Source organism: Vairimorpha necatrix, chromosome 2, assembly GCF_036630325.1.
Source record: "Vairimorpha necatrix chromosome 2, complete sequence".
Taxonomy (NCBI): Eukaryota; Fungi; Microsporidia; family Nosematidae; genus Vairimorpha; species Vairimorpha necatrix.
This window is the reverse complement of record NC_088817.1, coordinates 107051-127653: the sequence shown is the minus strand read 5'-3', so window position 1 is coordinate 127653 and position 20603 is coordinate 107051. Positions and strand designations below refer to the sequence as shown.

The following is a 20603-nucleotide window of genomic DNA, read 5'->3' as shown; positions in this document are numbered from 1 at the left end:
TCAAAAATTGCTATCATGACATTTAAAAATTAAGGAAAAGAATGTTTATATTATTATTTTATTTTTATAGGATCATACAACAGAGGATTAATGTGATACATACAATTTAGTGTATAAAAAATAAAAATTTGATGATATAAGTATTAAAAAGTAATTTAAAAAGACATCGAACAGCTTTCTTTTATCAAAATATATCAATATATAAAATAAATAATCTATAGTAGTCAAATAAATATGTTTTACGGCCTAAGTAGGTATGTAATTAACAATTCACAACAATCCTCAAAATCCAGTATCTAGTCTTACTTGGCTTTCACTGCGCAGTTTTTTTCTTGATAAGTGCTGTCTTGTACATTCAAATTTTGTACAGCAAGAAAAAATTTTTAAGTCATGGCTGTAATGCCCTCGATTTGATTCAAAATACAATCCTTCTTCTATGTAATTTTTGTTATTTTGCTACCGAACCATTCCAAGTTTTTATATAGGGCACAATTCTAGTTTTAACCCGAAAAATTTAATATTTGTATACATATCGTAATATAAAATCGTATTTATTACAATACTAATATACAATTAAGTAGATGTATAAAATTTATTCATTTAAAGTTTTTTTGGTTCATATATAAGCATTATGCCTGGTTAAAAAAATTATATTTTTACAAAAAAACAAGATAGTATAATTACAAAATGTATGTGAAAAATATTCTTAAAAGCAAGGCATATTTTAATATCGTTTAAAAATCTTACTAAAAGCATCCTCTCCACAAGAATTCATAAAATTCATTAATATAAACACATGATGATACTTTATTTTGTAATTTTTCAAAAAGTCTACTTATATGTATAAAAGAACTTTTTTATTGTAGTCATAGAAAATGAATTCAATTAAACCCCCACCAAACTAACAAACTGAGCTTAAAACCTATAAAAAAAATTTAAACTTAATAACAGCCGTCTTCTCGATAAATTTTTTTTAAATAGGATACAATACAATCAATTTATATGCAAAGAAATGAATTTGTCTATATGTAAAGATATTTTACGAGATTACAAAGCATTAGCGTAGACGTTGTGATTGTATTATACTTACATTATAAATTATAAGATGTCACGGCCTATTGTGAATTTTTATTCAAAGGGTGTTTATTAGAAAATTATTATAAGTTTAATTTATTTCTTTAAGATTCTCGAGCCATTTTATTTTTTGTTTAATCAATTCGAAAAAACTTTCACGATGTATTATTATTTTTTCGATTTTTTCAGACATCAAGAATAATGTTTTTATCATGTTGTTGCTATTGTCTATTTTTTTGATGTACTGCTCGATTATTATTTCATATAAATTTATGAAATTTCCACATAAATCAAAATAGTCATATAAATAAGGTAATCTATAGATCAACAAAGTATATCGTACTTTTAGTATATTTCCATGGCTGTAATAACTTAAATTTTTAGGATTTATGCTTTCGAAGTATACCATGGCACGTTTAATAGAATCTAAAGTCTCTAATATTAATTGTTTAAATTTTTTTTCTATTTTTGAATTTTCGATCTCGTTTTTAATATTTGGGAAATATTCATTTATAATTTTACTATAGTTTTTCATCCATCTACTATTACCGCAGTAGCTAGAAATATATTTTTTGCAAATATCATTGTCAATAAATCTGTATTTCTTATTAGTCCTCTCTATTTCTATTTTTTTACTCTCCCACTGATGCAAAAGAGCATAAAAACATTTAACACGACGATTGGAATAGTCAATATTGTCGTGTACGTCATTGTTATAAATATTATAGCGTTTCATGTAAGTAACAAATTTAAATATTCCAAATAATAGTTCTATTTCTGATTTTTTGTTTTGAGTGTTGCTTTTTGTGACTTTATTTTGATTATAAGGACAAAATCTATCATCTGTTGGTTTTGAATAGAGTTTGCTTAAATTGTTGTTTTCGTATTGTAATTTATTAAGTAGATAGTTCCGATGGTCTTCACATACTAGAGTGGTTGGAACGTCGTATTTATCATTTGCAAGTCCAAAACTAACATCTAATAAAATATATTGTAACATTAATATGGGCAATAAAAGATATTTATTTAAAGTATAAAAATTAGTTATTGTATAAATATTCGAAAACTACGCGATATTTTCACAGTATTCAATATTGAGTCAATATTACTATGTGTATTTCATAAATTAAAACATTACGTGTCTCATATGTTTGGTCTCAGAAAAAATAATAAAAAAAATATTTAATCAAACTATTTTATAAATAAAATGTATTTATTATACATGTAATAATTGAAAATTGTTTAAGGTTAAGTTTATTTGCAACTATAGAATTTCTTGTGTTTATAGATATTAAAACTAAATAATTTATTAAAAATAAGCATAATTAAATTATTCTAAGAGATTTTAAATTATAAATATTTTCATTATAGCAGCTAGATAGATAAATTCAAAATTTTAATTTACTAGCACGATAAAATACTTTTTTCAATGCGGATTTATTTAACTATTTTTTTTAAAACGTCTAGAATTATCTTTATGATAACAGAACAGACTTTTTTAGATGATTGAATACTTTTCGTGTAACATTAGATTGTCTTAAAGATGTATAAATCATTCTTGAACGATTATGTAAAATCGTTGTATATTAATCTATTTAAACAACACAATGTCTATAAATGAAAAAAAAACAACTGTTTAAATTTTTAACTTACATGACATTTGATGCTAATATTCATAAATGGTTTTGTTACTTGTAAAAAAAATATTAATAAAAGAAGATAAGTATCTGATTGAACTTTTTTTTATAATTTAGCAGAAATAGATTAAAAGATAAACATGACAATCAGTTCCATAATATAATCTAACTCCGACATCCCGTTATTGAAACATTTTTACGTAAAATTTTTATTTTAATGTTAATAAAAGAAATGCTGTTATACTAGAAAAATTAAAATGATTTTTAAAAGTAAATGCAATATAAACATTGATAATATAAGACAGGTTTGAAATATAATAAGTATAACGATATTGGGATGACTTTAGAAAATTAATAAACACATCTGCTAATATGTAAAAAATACGCGTGATAAGTGGAATCCGATTTCAAAAAAAAAAAATCAAAACACATCTTTTTTAGAATATTTAACTATCATATACTCCAAATATAAGATTGAATCAGAATAATAAATTTATTAATATTCATAAAATTATATAAGCGTAAAAACAATATCGAGTAATATAACCTAAAGTATAAGTGTATGCAAAAAAAATTTAGATTATAAATCTTAATAAAAATTATGATATTAATCACATTTATCTTATTTTTCGATGTGTGGTAGAATTTAGGAGAAAATATCTAAATGTAACTCTGTGTTTAGACTCCAACAGATATTGTACTATAAGAGCATGTTTTTTAAATGACGAGCCGAGGTTATGAGATCGAATACCAACTATAAACACGTTTCTCGACATTATTGTGGAAAAGTATGTCTAATTTGATATACTGTCATGAAAAACATAACAAAATATTAAATGTTTAATTGATAAAACAATTAATGGTGATAGTATAAATTGAATAAACGAAACCCACAATATTACATTTCAGATATTATTTTTAAAAGTTAGTTTAAGTTTTTCAAGCATTCTTAAAATTTCGTGTACATCATTTAAAAAAAAAATCTTGTTCATTAATTATTTTAGTTATATTACAAGACATCTTTTTCAAAATAAATTTTATTCTGATCGAATCATCAACTTTTTTTATGCACTGATTTATGATCATTTCATATAAATCTATAAATCTTTCAATTATATTAAAATACTCGAAAAGAAGAGGGAACCTTTCGATTATTAGTTTATATAGTGTTTTTAACAAATTGGCGTGTAGTCTGTAATTTAAATATTTCGGAAACAGCTTTTCAAAATAAGCCATAGCTTGGGAAATAAGTTCTAGATTATCTATTATTATTTTTTTAGAAAAATCTTGTATCGAAGACCGTTTTATCTCATTTTTAATTTGAGGCAGATACTTATTGTTAATTTCACAATAATATTTTATCCAAATATTATTTTTTCGACAAAAATTTTTATACCTATTGTATATTTTGTTACTCTGAAATTTGTATGAACCAGATGGACCATCTACATCTACTTTCTCACTATTCCACAAAATTAAAAAATTATTAAAGAGATTCAATTTTTCGTTGTCATTGAGATTATTCTCAACTTTATGTGCATTATGATATTCAATATATTTTGCTTTCATAAACCAGACAAAATTTTCTAGATCGTACAATTTAATATTTTTCATTTTTACATTGGATAATTCGCTAGATACAACACTTTTTCTACTTGAAAAATCCCTTTCTCTTATGATTTTTTCACTTTTTTTATTATTAACTTTATTTTGTTCGAGCTTAGTTACAATGCCATGTTCATTCTCCTTTTGTGACTTAAAAACTAAAATACGAGGAATAAAATGATTATTATCGACGATGTCGGAACCTAAAACAAAAAAAATGAATAGAAACATTAATAGGGGATATAAATATTCTTCTTTTATTATATTTCAAATTCATGATTAAGGAAAGTTATAGATCGTAAGTCTTGTTGAATAAAATATAGAGTATTCTTTCTTTTAATCCATATTTTTTGACCATATACCTTATAAAGTGCAAGGTATTATTTTTTGACCTAATAATGTTTCATATTGCTAAGATGTACAAGTGGAATGTATGTGGAGATGTGCAAAACTTATTGTTTGCGAATTGCTACATTTTTTGGTATGATTCTACGAATAACAAGTTCATAAGGTCATCAGATACAAAAACTAATTAAATATACTATGATTTATATAGATTTTAATGTATTAGTAGATACAGTCGTACCATAAGTTTATTTTGTAGATTCGATTTAATTTGCTTTAAATCGTAAGAATGACAAACAATTAAAATTGGGACCGGAAAACTGGTATTGTTGAAACTTCAATATATCAGCATAAAAATGTTGCAAAAATGAACTCATTCAAACATGAGATCTCTGAAATAAACATCTAAAAACACCTTAATTTCTAAATAAATATTCTTGCCACATCAACATTCGACCCAAAAACCCGATATTGCAGTAAAACTTTTTTAATATTTTTAAGAGGCAGTAATACGTATGACGGCCTTTTTTATCATATATATAAAAAGCCAATCATATATTTGATGTATTTTTTATATCTGCGACACAAATCAATAGTAAAAGATATTTTATATCAATGTTAATATATATTTTAGGATTATAACCTATAAATGGGCATAAAAGTAAACTCAACTTTTTGTATATTTTTCGAAACAATAAATATATAGGAAAATTCTCAATACCATTAGTTTATAGCATCATATGCAAATATCTGTTTTAAAAAAATATTAAAAACAACTCATTTGGTGCTTCTCCGTTTTGCTGCCCCAAAAAAAATGGGGCAGCAAAAAAAAAATAAATTTAATAAAATCAATTAGAACATCCATTTCCTCATTATTATATACATTATTTATAAAAAATTTTTCTAAAAGTAACTTCTTCGAGCCAAGATTCGATATTCACACGTTTTACTTCGTGCTGTTTAGTCATTTCAGATTTCATACCAGACGAAAAATTCTCAATATTATTAGTATGAAAACCTTCTTCATTAGTAAATCCTATCGAATGATTTACAATAATGTGTTTGAGTTTTAGATTTGCTGCTACACCGGGATAACTAGGATGGCCATCCGAAATAAGAAATGATCCCGGTAAGACTATATCTCAATTATATTTGTTAAAGTATTTATTTTTCGATCCGGAACTTGTACTATACAAATATTTTTTCTATCTACAGCTTCTATTAACCCCAAAATCCATACAGTATCTTTAATTCCATCATCTGCTCTAGATGGAACTCTAATAGTTCCTCTTCTACACAGTACAGTTTTATCAACTTGAACTCCCGATCCACCGATTTTGCAATCGGTTTCAAATTTCTTTCTAATATATTCCCTCAATTTAAGCTTTATTTATTAAAATAGTGTCATTTGACACACACATTAAACATTTAATTAATCTATAATTGCTGTTAAAAAGGAGCAAGAACACAACAAAAAGATAATTTTAAATGATAATTTAATGCCAGGTAAAAAGCTTTTTTTTTTGCCCTGCATTCTTCTCTCATACACCTATAAACTAATCTTTCCTTTCCCTTTCCAATAATATTGTAAGCTTTGCAACAATATGATCACAAGAACCACATCGTCTAATCAAATTAATAATTCCAGTCTCTATCATGTAGTCTTTACATAAGGCAAGACTGGAAAACAAAGGATGTCTATAATTATAAAAGTTTATTTTTGTCATTTTTGGGGCTTTTATAAAAAAATAAAAATTATTAAATTTTTGCTTTTCTCCGTTTTGCTGCCCCCAAAAAAATGGGGCAGCAAAACGGAGAAGCGCCACTCATTTAGCAAATAAGCATACAATTAATTTTAAAGATAAATAAATAAACTATTTAATAACAATTATGCACCTTACGTGAGCTTAATTTTAAAAAGGCTTTGATGTAAAGAATTTATCTCTTTATATTTCTTTTTTAAATATTTTCGTTTTCATCTTTTTTAAAACAACATTTTAGTTGGTCTAAAGTGAGAGTATCCATATGTATTTTTAGTCATTAGGAAACTTAGAAGTTTGATTGATCTACCCTAAAGACTTTTGTAGTTATTCATAATCCATCTTTATTGTAACATTATAGAGCCGAATCCCTTGTATTTTTAGCGCTTATATCCTCCGCGATTTTTCTCTATATTTTGCGCACATGAATGTATATAGTAATATTGTGTCTATGAAGCATTATAATTATATTAAATACTAATATTGACACGCAATTATCTTTTTTCTTTTTTTTTTAAAAAATTTGTTCTTATTTATTATGCGATCATATAATAACATTCAAAGTCTTGGTTTTATATAAATCGCTATTTTTCATTTGTATTCACAGTATAAACATCAAAAAATTATTTTTAATGCATATTAGAATAAAAACGACTAGTTTATTTCTTTCAAATTTTTTAGGTATATTAATCTTTTCTTGATTCGATTTAGAAAATCATCTCGACCTTTGAGCAAAAATTCACTTTTTTCTGATATATTGATAAGTGTCATTAGCTCTTTACAGGTGTTAGCATTATTTCTAATGCATTCGTCTGTTATAATTTCATACAAATTTGTAAATTTTCCACACAGGTAAAAGTAGTCGAATAGATAAGACAACCTATATTTAAGCAAATTATAATAAAAAATTATCATATTGGATCTAGATTTTTACTTTAAATCTTTTGGCATAAAGGTTTCAAAGTAACTCATAGCTTTATCAATAGAATTAATAGTGTCTATTATGTTTTGTTTAGACATTGTAGATAGTAAAGCAAGTTATATTTGCTTTTTAACATTTGGCAAATATTTGTTTAATATTTCACTATATATTTTCATCCATATATTACTTATTATGGAGTTATACCTGCATTTAATGTAGGGTTCGTATTAAACATATAATTCATCGTAGTCCTCTCTATTCCAAAGTTTTCATTTCCTCACTGATCTAAAAGACTATCAAAGCATTTTAAGAGACGGTTATATTAATCAATATTACGTAGCATGTCATTATTTTGAATACTGTATTGTTTCATATAATAAACAAACTTTTTTATTTTGTTTAATGGGATTGATTGTGAGTTTTCAAGAAACAATTTACCGTTTGTTGTTGTTTTACATTTTTGGACACTGAAATTTTCATCTATTGATTGCGATCCTCTGTTATTAAGATCGTTATTTTCAAAATGTTGATTAACGTTTTCTTCTTTTTGTTGATATTTCCATTCTCTCCATGGAATAAATTCTAGATTATCATTTCCATGTCCGAAATCAATAATCAATAAAAAATATTCCAACATTTAAAAATAAAACCTTTTATCTTTGTATCTGTTTTATAAAAAAATTTAATTCAATTGACAAATAATCTATTTGTGCAAGATCTTAATTACATGTATTTTTATAAGTGTATATTGTGTTCTTCGATGCCGATATTCAAATTTTTAAAGTTTTTGTGTTTTATCCTGTTCCTCCGTCCTATCTATATCTATACTTTTAGAAATTTTATTAAGAACAATTTACCAAATACATATGCTTTGATTCTATTGTTTATTACAATGCCGTCCTGTGATCGAAAATATAACATATTCTATATAATGAAAGATTGTGTTTATTTGATACTATATTATAAATTTGGTAAATCATATATTGATTTACGTAATTTTAAAGTTTAAAGAGCTGATTTTGTATTCGAAAGGCAAAAGACAATTCTTTTAACTTTTTGTAATTATGCTTCTAGAAATAACCAAATAATTCTACATAGTGACAAATATAACCTTCTATTTATACAAAGAGTTCTTAATTCATAATCTCATGCTATTTTGTAATAAATTTTTTTACACTTAATTTTATTATCTTGTAGATCAAGAAAGCATATAATCGCCATTGAGTTTACAATCTTAAAAGTTTAGAATTGTACTTAACAAAAATTAAAGTTTAAGTGCTCAATTGTATAAAGTTATAAATAGACCTTACATTTATTTTAAAAATTCTAGATCTTAATAAAATATTGAGAGAAAAATATAAAACAATACAATATAATAATTGTATTATATATTTGATTACATCAAATTTAAGACAGAAATAAACCATATATTATCATTTTTCTGAATTTATTGCTAAAACATTTTTTATCCAAAAATTACAATTGTTGAGAATATAGATTTAATAAATTTAAATTTAACTTACAATTGTCTTTAACATGGTGGAGAATAAAATTATTGAACCCAAACAAAAACAAAAGAAGAGATCGTAAGTTCCGTCGAAGCAGGAGACGTAAAAAAATGCAGTCTAGGTTAGAAAGGGGATGGTTGGTTGTCTAACAGAAGAGAAGGTGATGGCTTGCATCAGTCGAGGGACTTGGATAGGTGAAGACGTAAAGTAGCTATAAAGAGCTATGGAGAAACAGTATTGACTGTAATAAGAACTGGCATAAGAGTTGTCGAGATTGAGTGTGGTGGTAATCCCACTATTCACATTAAAGCTATCGTGGCAAGATAGTTGAACCAATAGTGTTCAAAAATCCAGAGAGATTTAAAAAGAGAAGAAAATCAAAAAGAAACTGTGTTATAGTCGAAGAATGAGATAGACGGAAAAAATTCGATTTCATTGTTGGGAAGACATGTGTAAAGAATAATCACATGCCCATAGACTACATGTAAAAAAAACAAGGAAAAAAAGTACCTCGAAGACCAATACTAGAAGGGATTGTAAGACGCGGTAGAGTAAAGCGCAGCCCATGGTCAGTTAACATAAAAATGCACTTTTATTTTGAGAGCCCAGTAGTAGGCGTAGGAAGTAGTAAAGATAATTTATCGCCCAATTCTGAATTTAGAGCGGGGATGTTGAGAATATAGATTTAATAAATTTAACCCTTAACTTACAATTGTCTTTAACAACAATAAAAAATAATCAAGAAGATAACTAAAAAGCATTAATATATAGAATTTATATTTTGTTTCTTTAGCTTCATTAGTCAAATTTCTATGTATGAAATGCAAAAATAAAAGGTATAATTTGGCTTAAATAAATTAATTGATGAAGAAAGTTTTTTTAATAAAAAAAGACCTGCTCCTTTATTAATCAGATTATGTAAAAATTACGATGCACAATAGTATAACCTTACAGCCTAGCAAATTAACAAAAAAATATTAAATATATCTAAAGTGTCACATCCTCACTATTATAAAGTAAAATGCCAACTAATACTACTTTTTTTTAGTAAAAAACACCATTAAAGGATAAAATTTTTTTTTTCATTTTTGTAAGTATAATTTATTTGAGTAGATGAAATAAAAAAGAATTATATTACTAAGGTGGAATTAAATCATTCAAATATCTTTGCTTATTGAAGTCGAAAATTTAAATTGTTCAATTTGATGTTGAAACATCAACGATCTCTCTATAAATACAAGACAAATATAATTTCTTACGAGAAGACATGGGACGGGAAGTATAAAATTTATATAAATAATTAAAACTTAGACTAGAATAAAGTTTCGATTCTGATAAACTTGCAATAAAGTTCAAATATAACTAAGTGAATAATTGTAAAAAAATTGAGGGACTTCTAACATTGCAGAAAACATTCAAAAAGTAAAAAATGAGCTGAATGGTGTAAAAATATCGCATAGATATCCGATCACCGTTTTTTGCAATATTTTCATGAATAATGTTCCGAAAAATTGTAAAAATCAAAATCAATTTTATTTTCTTTTTATGTAAAGTAAACATTTTAAATGCATTATTTACAAAATTAAGATTACAAAAATAAGTAGAGCTACAAAAAAAAATAAAAAATGTAAATTTTTGAAAAATTATTGAAAGTAGGCATAAAACTTCGAAAAATATTATCAATGAAATCAACAAATTAGATGAGCATAAACAACTATTCTAGAAATCTATAAAAACTTTAAACTTTGGCATGTAGCGTATCATAAAAAGAATTTAATTTTAGTGGCCGGGTAATGAATAATGTTAATATTAATCAAACAATATATTTTATCAATAGAATACAGAACTATTATAATTTTGTTTTTTTCTTTGAAATTAAGAGGTATGAGAAACGTTACATAGGAACAAGAGGGATTAGGGAGTGATCTTTATCGCACTTGTATCAAGAGATTCGTCACTAAATATTCCCTCCGTATAACTTGCCGAGGCAGCAACCCCCGCCATATCCATTGGACTTTAGATCCAAAGAATTTTTTAAATTTAAACTTTAAATCCTGTCCAGAGTGATCACACGGCGGATAAACAGCACGCATGGTTTAAATAGTATAAGATAAACATCATTTAATAGCTCAAAGGTACTTGCGATCATCTGTGTCGTACACACGTCTCCTTACACAGCCACATCACCGACTCAACTTTTTATTATGCTGCGTTGAGCACCATCCTCCCACTAGTTTTGGCCTCCGTGTTTGAATCTGCAAGATAAGGTTTACGATATCTATCACTTTACCTCGCCTAGTCTCATAGTTAGATATAGAATCCTATTCTAGAAGGCATCAGACATAAAAATTAACTAGCTTGTACACTCCAAAATTTTTTTAAAATATTAATTTACCAAAGAAGGATACTGTCATCTGGTCTAAATATGCGTTTCTACACTAAACGCTAATCCGTTACGGCTAGGCGCATAAAATTTTCATTGAAACAACATAATGATTATCGTAGACATTTTCATCATCTTAGTTAATTCAACTTCATCATAAAAAATAGAACCATTTAGGTTACCCTACCCTGGGAATCGAACCCAGCCATTGCTCAATGGAAGCATTGCATTCTACCACTGTGCTAAGAGCACCTAGACAAGGAGAAAAAAAAGCTACATTATAGGAACAAAATTGCAAAGTATTCCAAGTAACATTTTGTTATTTGTAGGTCCTTATTATATTATCACATTGATTCATAAAAGGTTGGGTCTAGAATAAAATGAAATTAAAAATAATGGGTATGTTTTTTAGTATGTAGTATTTCAATCCCTTTATGCTTCATAAATATTATTTTATTTAAAAAAAACCTAGGTAGTAAGTCAAAGAAACAAATTCGCATTTTTTTACTAAAAAAACTTTGATGTTTTAAATATTTGCATAAAAGGTAGAACATCTATGTCCGAATATGGAAATCTATGGTTCTATATGTCATGCCCAGGGCATAACACCCGTCTTTAAAATAGTTTTCAATTTTACTTATAATACTTTTATTTTAAAAATTGTTATATTCATTGTATCTTGGCCCTTGTCCTAGTCTGTCCCTCTATTGATTGAATGCTTCTCTTCTCATTTTATCTTACCCTTCTTTTAAAACTTTTATTTAAATATTTTTGTAAAATATGATTAATGAAATTTTTAATAAAAATTAAATATCAAAAATTCTTGACATAGCATCAGGCTATGACACATATAAAGATGAAAACATGTAGGCCATAAAATGCTATCTTAAAATTTTTATTTGAGTTCAAGTAATTTGCACATGAGTAAAGGCATAAAATATGTAATTATAGTCAATGAATTTTTTATTAAGATGCAGTACTTAAATTGCATTTGGTGATGCAAATATAAATCGCATTTTTTATTTGTGTATTATTGTATTCAAATAATGAGGCATATTTGTTCCGCTAGATTAACACATTCGCTTTTTATGCCCAGTCTTAATGGTCATCGATAAATATCTAGTAAATGATTTATATAAAACAATGTGCATATTCTACACATTTCTAACTGGTCATCTAAAATTCAACAGAATACATATGAGAGATTATTTAAAGTGATTTCATGATTTAATAATATGACTTATTTATGTAACAATAATTAGCATGACCAAAGTTTATATTTAAGTTGAAAAATTAGACAAAATGACTATTGTTTGATTAAAAATATTTAATTGGAAGTTTCAAGATCTCCGAGCAATATTAAAATTTCTTTGGCACCATGTATATAGTTTTTATAAGAAAACAACATTTTTGTCAAATTATTAGACATTTTTTTTAAAATAATTTTCAAATCGTTTGAATCCCGCACTTTTCTAATATGCTGATTTATTATAATTTCATAAAAATTTATAAATCTTTCAGTTATATTAAAATAGTCAAAAAGGAGGGGAAATCTTTCAATTATCAATTTATATAAAGCTTTCAATAAATTCGCATGCAATCCATAATGTATGTACTTAGGAAATAACCCTTCGAAATAGGTCATAGCTCTGGAGATAGATTTTAAATTTTCTGTTATTAATTTTTTAGACATTTCATCTATTGGAGCTTTTTCTAATTCGCATTCAATCTGCGGGAAATATTTTTTTATTATTTCGCTATAATTTTTAATCCATTTGCTGTTTCTTATATAACAATTTTTATATTCACTATATTTGTCTTTACTATAAAATTTCCAATTTACAAGTGTACCTTTTAATTCTAGTTTCTGTTTCTCCCACAAAATTAAAAAATTATTAAAAAGATTCAGTTTTTCTTCATCATTGAGCGTGTTTTCCTCTGTAACAGAATTATTATTTTTATGATATTGTGTTTTCATGAAAACAACAAAACTTTCTATCTCAGACAATTCTACTATTTTAACTTTGGGAATAGGCCTTTTAATATTTTTAGTTCTTTTTAGACTTAAACAAGATCTTTTACTAGTTATTTTTTTTTGAGTCTCAATAATTTCGTTCTTTTTATCGATAAAATCAATATTGACGAATTTCTTTTTCTTATATTGTTTTTTGGCATCATTATGTGAGATCAGCTGATTATTATCAGCAAATTTGGAACTAACAACTAATAAAATATATAGCAACATTATAGGGGGTTTAGAATTATTTTCCTTTTTAATATTTTTTTTGGGTAAAAGTAGTATTTTACTAAAGAAATATTCCAGATAATCTAATATTCGTTGCATAAAATAGTTTTGAACTATAATATATGTTACAATGAAGTCGATCAATTATGACATAAAAATTTTGGCTTTTAATTTTCATATACCAACAATTGCTAATATTTCTAAAAACAAGATTTACCATAAATCATGTCCGAAGTTTTATGCGACAATAAAATAAATTAAATTTTAATACCCTATTTATCAAAAATATATGAATAAGTTTATTAATCACGCTAGTTTGCGTTATTAATTGTCTTGAGGTTTTTAAATAATCTCAATAACACATATAAGAAAAAAGTTGAGACTTGAGAAAAAATAATTTAAGCTATATAAAAGCTAAACCAAAAAACCAATGCAATGTGGTAGTTAGAGATAATACTATCAAATAACATATAGTACTAACATGCATAAACCGCCATTATATTTTGTATTTAAAGATTTTAAACGTAAAAGTATAAGTCACAGAGATTATGTGTATGCCAAAAGCGAAGTATGATGTAATAGGACATGTGGAGCATAGTCTATCAGTAAAATACTTAATTAAGTATTGTTGAACATATATTCAGTGTAAATTAATATAATGACGTAGAAGGGCAAAGAAAGTGTAAAAATGATTTCTTTTTGTAATGAACATTAGGTTTATTGATTAAAAATTAGTACTCATTATATTCTATAAGCTAAAATATGATCAATGATATAAATATGTGGCATTCATGCACAAATGGTCTAACGAAACATCAAAGTTCTAATTTCTAAAAAAATAGCAAGTCAACAGCAGAAAAATAAATGTGTTAAGCACAAATAGAGAAGGTAAATATTTAAAAAAAGAATTTTAAGTACCAAATTTAGTATATCAAATTATTTTAGATTTTTTATAGGTGATTTTATTGAGTAAGCTTACAAACCTTCTTATTAAGTTCTAATTTTTATTCATTTTTCTTTCATATTGTTTTACATATATATATAAAAATAATTATTATCTATGAACAAATCTAAATAAATTACGTTATATGAAATAAATAAATTATATAAAAGATGTAAATTAGAAACTATGGCTCATAAGAAGATGCAATACGACCAGAATACAATAGGATAAGAAAATCTTTTGCACAATTTTATACTTTATTTTATAGGTGTTCATCATACAACCCATTTTTTTCATAAAAACTGATAAATTTGAATATAAGCTTATGTTACGTCTGCAGTTATTGTACCAACATCATCAACGCACTTCATAAACGGATGCTTTTTTTCTAGGTTCACAATAAATCTCCGCGTTGCCATAAATATGTTTTAAAATATTTAAATAACTTCCCAATAATCGTTCAAAAACGAATGTTCTTTTTCTGACAACTCAAAAGTACTCACTTGTCTCTTTAGAATGAATATGGCCGTCTATTGCACTGCAATTTTGTAAAGCTATCTTCGATGTTACAAACTATCTGTTTTGTCTGTTTATTTTGGATTCATTTTACAATTTAAATTTAAGTATAAGACTAGATTCTTGTATTTTTAATTGTTCAACGCAAAAATTTGGAGCTCTTACTTTGCATAAAAACATAATATTACTGATATGGATTTATATTTTACGAGATTTTTTTTCATTAGATTGTATTTTTAGTCATTCTAGTTTCAGCGATTGATATATATACTATTCTTAAAGCAATCAATTAAAATTCTATGTATTATTAAATTATATAAATAATTCTATATTGATCAGTATTTGGGAAATATGCTTCGAAATCTTCAGTTTTTTGAGAGTCAAAATAGTGTAAACTGTTGACTTTAACCTTTATCATTGCTCCATTGAACGAGTTTTTTATTTTTATGAAATTAATTCTAAAACTTTGGAATCATAAAATTCAAAAAGCTTTGATAAAATTTTTAATAAAAATGTTTATGTTTGCATCTAATCTAAAAATCATATGTATGCATCTCAATAACAAAAGCAATAGCACATTAAATGCTCATAATATTAAAAAATGATATAAATACAAAACGCATATGAGATTATAGAATTGTTTTGGATCTCATTTTAGTACATATTCACATAAATTAAAAAAAAATACGTATACATAAATTATCCCAAAATTATAATATAAACAAATTTGTTTGTAATAAATTATAAATGTTCCTTTAAGCTTATGTAAGAAAAAAAATCTATAAATATTAAACAAATTATACTAATTTATTTCTTTTATATTCTTAAGAAATGTAAGGTTATTTTTTATTCTTAATAAATAATTATTGCGATGTTTAGTTAAGTAGGTAATTTTTTTGGACAACGTGATAAAATTCGTCATCATGTCGTTAGACTTGAGGTTTTTTTTAATATACTGATCTATTATTTTTTCATATACTTCAATAAATTTCCCAACTAAATCGAAATAGTCAAATAGATATGGTAATCTATAAATCAACAAACTATAGTAAATTACTATCCTTTTGTAGTCATATTTGTAATTTAAATATTTAGTCTCTAATTTGACAAAATATATCATTGCGCGTGAAATAGACTCCAAAATTTCTAATAATAATCGTTTAACACTTCCTTGTATTGATGCATCTTCTATTTCGTTCTTAATCATCGGCAAGTATTTAATCAATATTTCATTATAATTTCCTATCCATCTATTACTTACGATCGAATTATGTCTATATTTAATGTAAATATCATGATCACGAAATTCATATCTTTTTGACATAACCTTTATCTCTATTTTTTCATTCTCCCACTGTTGCAAAAGGCTATCGAAACATTCAATACGTCGATCATAATAGTTATTGTTTTCAGACGTGCTTTTCTCCAAAAGTACATCATGCTTTGTTTTATTAACAAATCTTAATAATTCTATTATCTCAACATGATAGGTTTTTTTCAAATTATTTTTAATTGGTCGGATTGTTGAGTTTTTTCTAGATAGTAAAGACCTTCGACCTGAGTATTTTGTTACTAATTTGTTAACGTCGTTATTTTTTGGTTCCCGTATAGCAATCGCATGGTTTGGGCGATCTTCCCATCCCCTCCACGGAATAAAATCTGAATTATCATTTCCTAGTCCGAAACCAATTATAAATAAAATGTATTGTACCATAATAAGGGCAAAAAAATCATATCTATTCTTGTGTTTTTTTTTACAATATAATAATATATTTATAGTATAAAACTATGATAATTTCATGTTGAATATTCATTTTATTAAATTTACGTGGTATAAAGATTGCACAAATTTAATGTGTTTGGCTATGATGACGTAATAATCATAGAAAATGTGAGATCAAAATTGAATCTAATAAATCTACAAATAACGAAACTATGGTAAATAAACATATTTTTATAATTATTAAAAAATCCTTTTAACTTTTCACTAAATTTAATTGAAAAAACAAATATTTATTTTGATTTGGTTTTAAAACGATATAATACTATTAGAAAGTAGTTTTATTGAAATAAGATTCTCATAATATATTTATTAAAATTATAACTAAGAATCTGTTATAAAGAAGTGTATCGAAACTGTTATTTTTATAAAACTTTCTGTTGTTATTATTAAATATTTACATAAATGATTATAATTATTACTACATAGCATAAATAGTTATTTTTTAGATGGTTTTTCCTATTTTTATTTTCTTTATCAATGATTATTTATAATACTCCTTAAATTTTTTGTTAAGCAAATAAAATTAGCGATGCTAATAATTTAGGTTGTTAAGATATTGCCAAAAAAAATGTGCAGGATTATCTATCATGTATGTATAACGTGTATTATTCACAAACAAAACGCGACATTATGTGTATCATTATATTTTATAGATAATGAAGTTTCTTCATTTACATGTAAGCAAAAGAATAAGAATCCGTGCTATAAAAAGAGTTTAAAAAATTAAAAAAAGGTTTTGAAATTTTTAATATGCGAAATTTTTTTTGACTTACATTATTAAAGACCTATTATAATATTTTCATAAATTTTTTATATGTTAATATTATGTAAAATTCCACAAAAGAGACTTTTCATGTGTAAATCACAATCGAAATTTTTTCAAAAAGTTTGTTTTTGGTTAGGGATCGTTATATATATAGTATTTTTCCATAAAAATTATTTTATATTTATTATGAACTGTATTAATAATTCAAGATTAACATAAATATATATATGCCTTCTTCGTATTTGATATAACAAATTTCATGTACTTAAATCAATCATAACTAAGCATTTTTTCCTTTATATTTTCAAATAATTGTCTAACATATACATAAAAACTTCATTGCTCATTTATATATATATGATTTTTAAGCAAAAACTCCAATAGTTGTTTCAGAGGTTTACATCTATACATTAAATGTATGATTAACATAAAAACGACCATTTATCTGTATCCTTAAAAAAAATTAAACAATTGGTTGAGTTAACGTTTTGTATGATATTAAATACAGCATATGTTCACAGTAAATCTAAAAACAATTAAGGATAATAATTTTTACATTCCACGTTGCGTATAATATAGCAACAGTTAAAATTTTATGATTTCTCATTTTTTGTTGTCTTATATTTTAAATTTTATGCGCTTTGTATCTAACTTTAATTTTTTATTTATTGAACAATGAACCATTACAACAAATAAAACTTATAAAATATATATAACAAAACTCAAAGAACTAGTGAATGTACTTGTTATTATTTCAACACTACAGTTTTACTATGGAAAAAAAATATCCATAAAACAATATATAAATATGTATATACACAAATAACAACAAAAAAACAATTACCTTTCAATATAGCTCTAATTCTAATACAGAAACTTAATTAGTGTATAGATTGGTATTTATCTTTTCTTGCGGAGCTGTTCTTACATCTTTCTATTCTGCTTTTCCATTTCCAGCCTAATACATTTTAGATTTTATACCTCGGCCTCTGACCATCATCAGGCTTTCTAAAGTCATTTATAGGGTCCTTGTCTGTGTATATGGCTCAGTACAGCTTCTATATTCAGCACTATTGCATATGAACGGTGGTTAATGATATACATATAAGTACAAAATAAGAGCGACTTGGTTGAAGAAACGAAAATCTTGCAAACTTAGTTTTTTTGCTATTATTTCTTATAAGTTAACTATGGTTTCGTTAAATTTGTTTAAGGTATTTTTTTACGGTGCTCGACATAATAATAATTCTGCATAAGTCGTCGTATTTAAATGAAGTTTTAATCTGTTAGTAAATAACATAGTTATGTATAGTGCAAATATGTTGTATGTTTTTAAAATAATTTGCAAATTGAGAAAAAAATGTTTGAGTCTGCTTATATCTATTTGATAACTTTCTTAGGCTTAAAATAATTATTAAGACCTTTTAAATTTTGATAGTTGCAATTGGCGTATTAATTGAGCACAATTTATTTATTATGAGTTTTTTCTTGTTTTATTTTCGATAGACTTATAATCTCAGCACAAAAAATTAAATTTTTATTTATATTTTAGTCAAATCAAATCATGTTTCACTAGCTTTATTTATTACTGAATTTGATAAATTTGAGAAAAGTTTGCCACTTATGTGTTTAAAACATATTCTATATCCCAATTTTTATGACTTCATACAAAACTAAATATTTTTAATTTTTAACTCAATGAGTTTGTCTAGTAAATTAGAATTATCTTTTATATTTTCAATATGACGCTTATATTTACACAACTTTTACAAAAGATTTTCTCTTATTATTCAAAATTAGTTCTATCTTATATGAATCGTCAACTATTTCAATGTAACTACATATTATCATTTAGTAGAAATCTAGTTATAAAAGATTTATTGAGTTAATTTATCATTAAGATTAGATGTTCATAGCACAGCTTTCCCCGGTATCGCTCATGGGATTCAGCTCTTCACAGACTTTGGTTTCTGTGGAATTATTAATGTTTTCCAACTTCACTTTAGCAGCTTCATTCCCCTTTGCCGACACCATCTTTAACAGTCACCATATTCGCTAGTGCGCTTACAGCTCTAGCCACTTCTTCTTCTCCTGCATCCTCCTGATCGTATCCTCGTCGTCGTTCCAAAGAGATGGACTCTAGAGTCTTCTTCATCACAATAGACTGGATATATACTTCTAGGTAGGGTTGGTTTTTTAGGATCCTGATGTACTTTTTGTGATATTTGGTCACCACTCCATCCCATGGCATTACATAAGGAATTATTCTTGTCTGGAATTTATGTATTAGTCCCAGTTCATTTGCAAGAAGGTCATATTTTCTTAGTTTTTCATTCTTAACTATTGTGTGTCGATCCTGGTTGGTTATACCAACTTCAACTATTAAAATTTCTTTCTTCTTCTTGTCAAACACAAGAATATCAGGCTTATTATGGGTTACCTTTATATTAGTGGATATTCTCGTATCTACTCTTATTTCTGCACGATCATTTTCCATGATCTCTTGTACTGAGTGTCCACGTATTTTCTTTGTCTTCTTAAACCCATATTTAATACATAGTAAGAGATGAATGCATCTAACTACCTCGTTGTGTCTTTTCATATAATCAAAACCCAACATTCGATCACACTTGGTAGCTAAATGATCCACGGTCTTCCTATGAGATCCACAATGGGGACATTGTCCCTCTTGTCCACAGAAGATATTTCTATCCTGTAGGAAGCAGTAAATTGCTTCGGATCTAGCCTGATTGTTTCCTTTAACCAGCCAGGTAGAAGAGTCCCTAATGCTTACTAAATCATTGTCCCTAGCTTTAAACAACTTTCCATGGTTTGTCCTTATGTTAATTTTGTTGTAAAGCGCCTCTTTTTGGGATTCTATTAGCATCTTCTGGGTTATCTCTCCTACAAAGCTATACCTAATCCTTAGATACTCGTTTATTGTAAACAAGTGGGATTTGCTCTCCGCCTCTACTTTAAGTATCGCTGCCCGTCTTAGTGAGCTATTTCTAGACCCATCTAACGCTTTATAAATATTCAGAAGCATACATTCGCTTCTATCTTCGATACTTATGAGGCCTCTACCCATTTAGGATCTAGAAAGGTATAGTCTTTCC

The 20603-nt window shown here is 25.8% G+C and overlaps 5 protein-coding genes across 5 annotated transcripts; all 5 read right to left on the bottom strand.

The window, feature by feature from the left end:
• Positions 1 to 1165: 1165 nt before the first annotated feature.
• Positions 1166 to 2074, bottom strand: VNE69_02030 (uncharacterized protein; the record flags this gene model as incomplete). Its single annotated transcript, XM_065472576.1, has 1 exon — positions 1166 to 2074. One exon carries the CDS (start codon positions 2072 to 2074, stop codon positions 1166 to 1168), a length of 909 nt encoding a protein of 302 aa, XP_065328648.1.
• Positions 2075 to 3677: 1603 nt separating this feature from the next.
• Positions 3678 to 4547, bottom strand: VNE69_02029 (uncharacterized protein; the record flags this gene model as incomplete). The annotated part of the gene is made up of 1 exon (XM_065472575.1): positions 3678 to 4547. The coding sequence occupies one exon, from the start codon at positions 4545 to 4547 to the stop codon at positions 3678 to 3680; it is 870 nt and encodes a 289-aa protein (XP_065328647.1).
• Positions 4548 to 7665: 3118 nt separating this feature from the next.
• VNE69_02028 (uncharacterized protein) lies at positions 7666 to 7980 on the bottom strand (the record flags this gene model as incomplete). Its single annotated transcript, XM_065472574.1, has 1 exon — positions 7666 to 7980. The coding sequence occupies one exon, from the start codon at positions 7978 to 7980 to the stop codon at positions 7666 to 7668; it is 315 nt and encodes a 104-aa protein (XP_065328646.1).
• A 4581-nt stretch (positions 7981 to 12561) lies between these two features.
• Positions 12562 to 13479, bottom strand: VNE69_02027 (uncharacterized protein; the record flags this gene model as incomplete). Its single annotated transcript, XM_065472573.1, has 1 exon — positions 12562 to 13479. The coding sequence occupies one exon, from the start codon at positions 13477 to 13479 to the stop codon at positions 12562 to 12564; it is 918 nt and encodes a 305-aa protein (XP_065328645.1).
• A 2261-nt stretch (positions 13480 to 15740) lies between these two features.
• Positions 15741 to 16652, bottom strand: VNE69_02026 (uncharacterized protein; the record flags this gene model as incomplete). Its single annotated transcript, XM_065472572.1, has 1 exon — positions 15741 to 16652. One exon carries the CDS (start codon positions 16650 to 16652, stop codon positions 15741 to 15743), a length of 912 nt encoding a protein of 303 aa, XP_065328644.1.
• Between the last annotated feature and the right edge of the window lie 3951 nt (positions 16653 to 20603).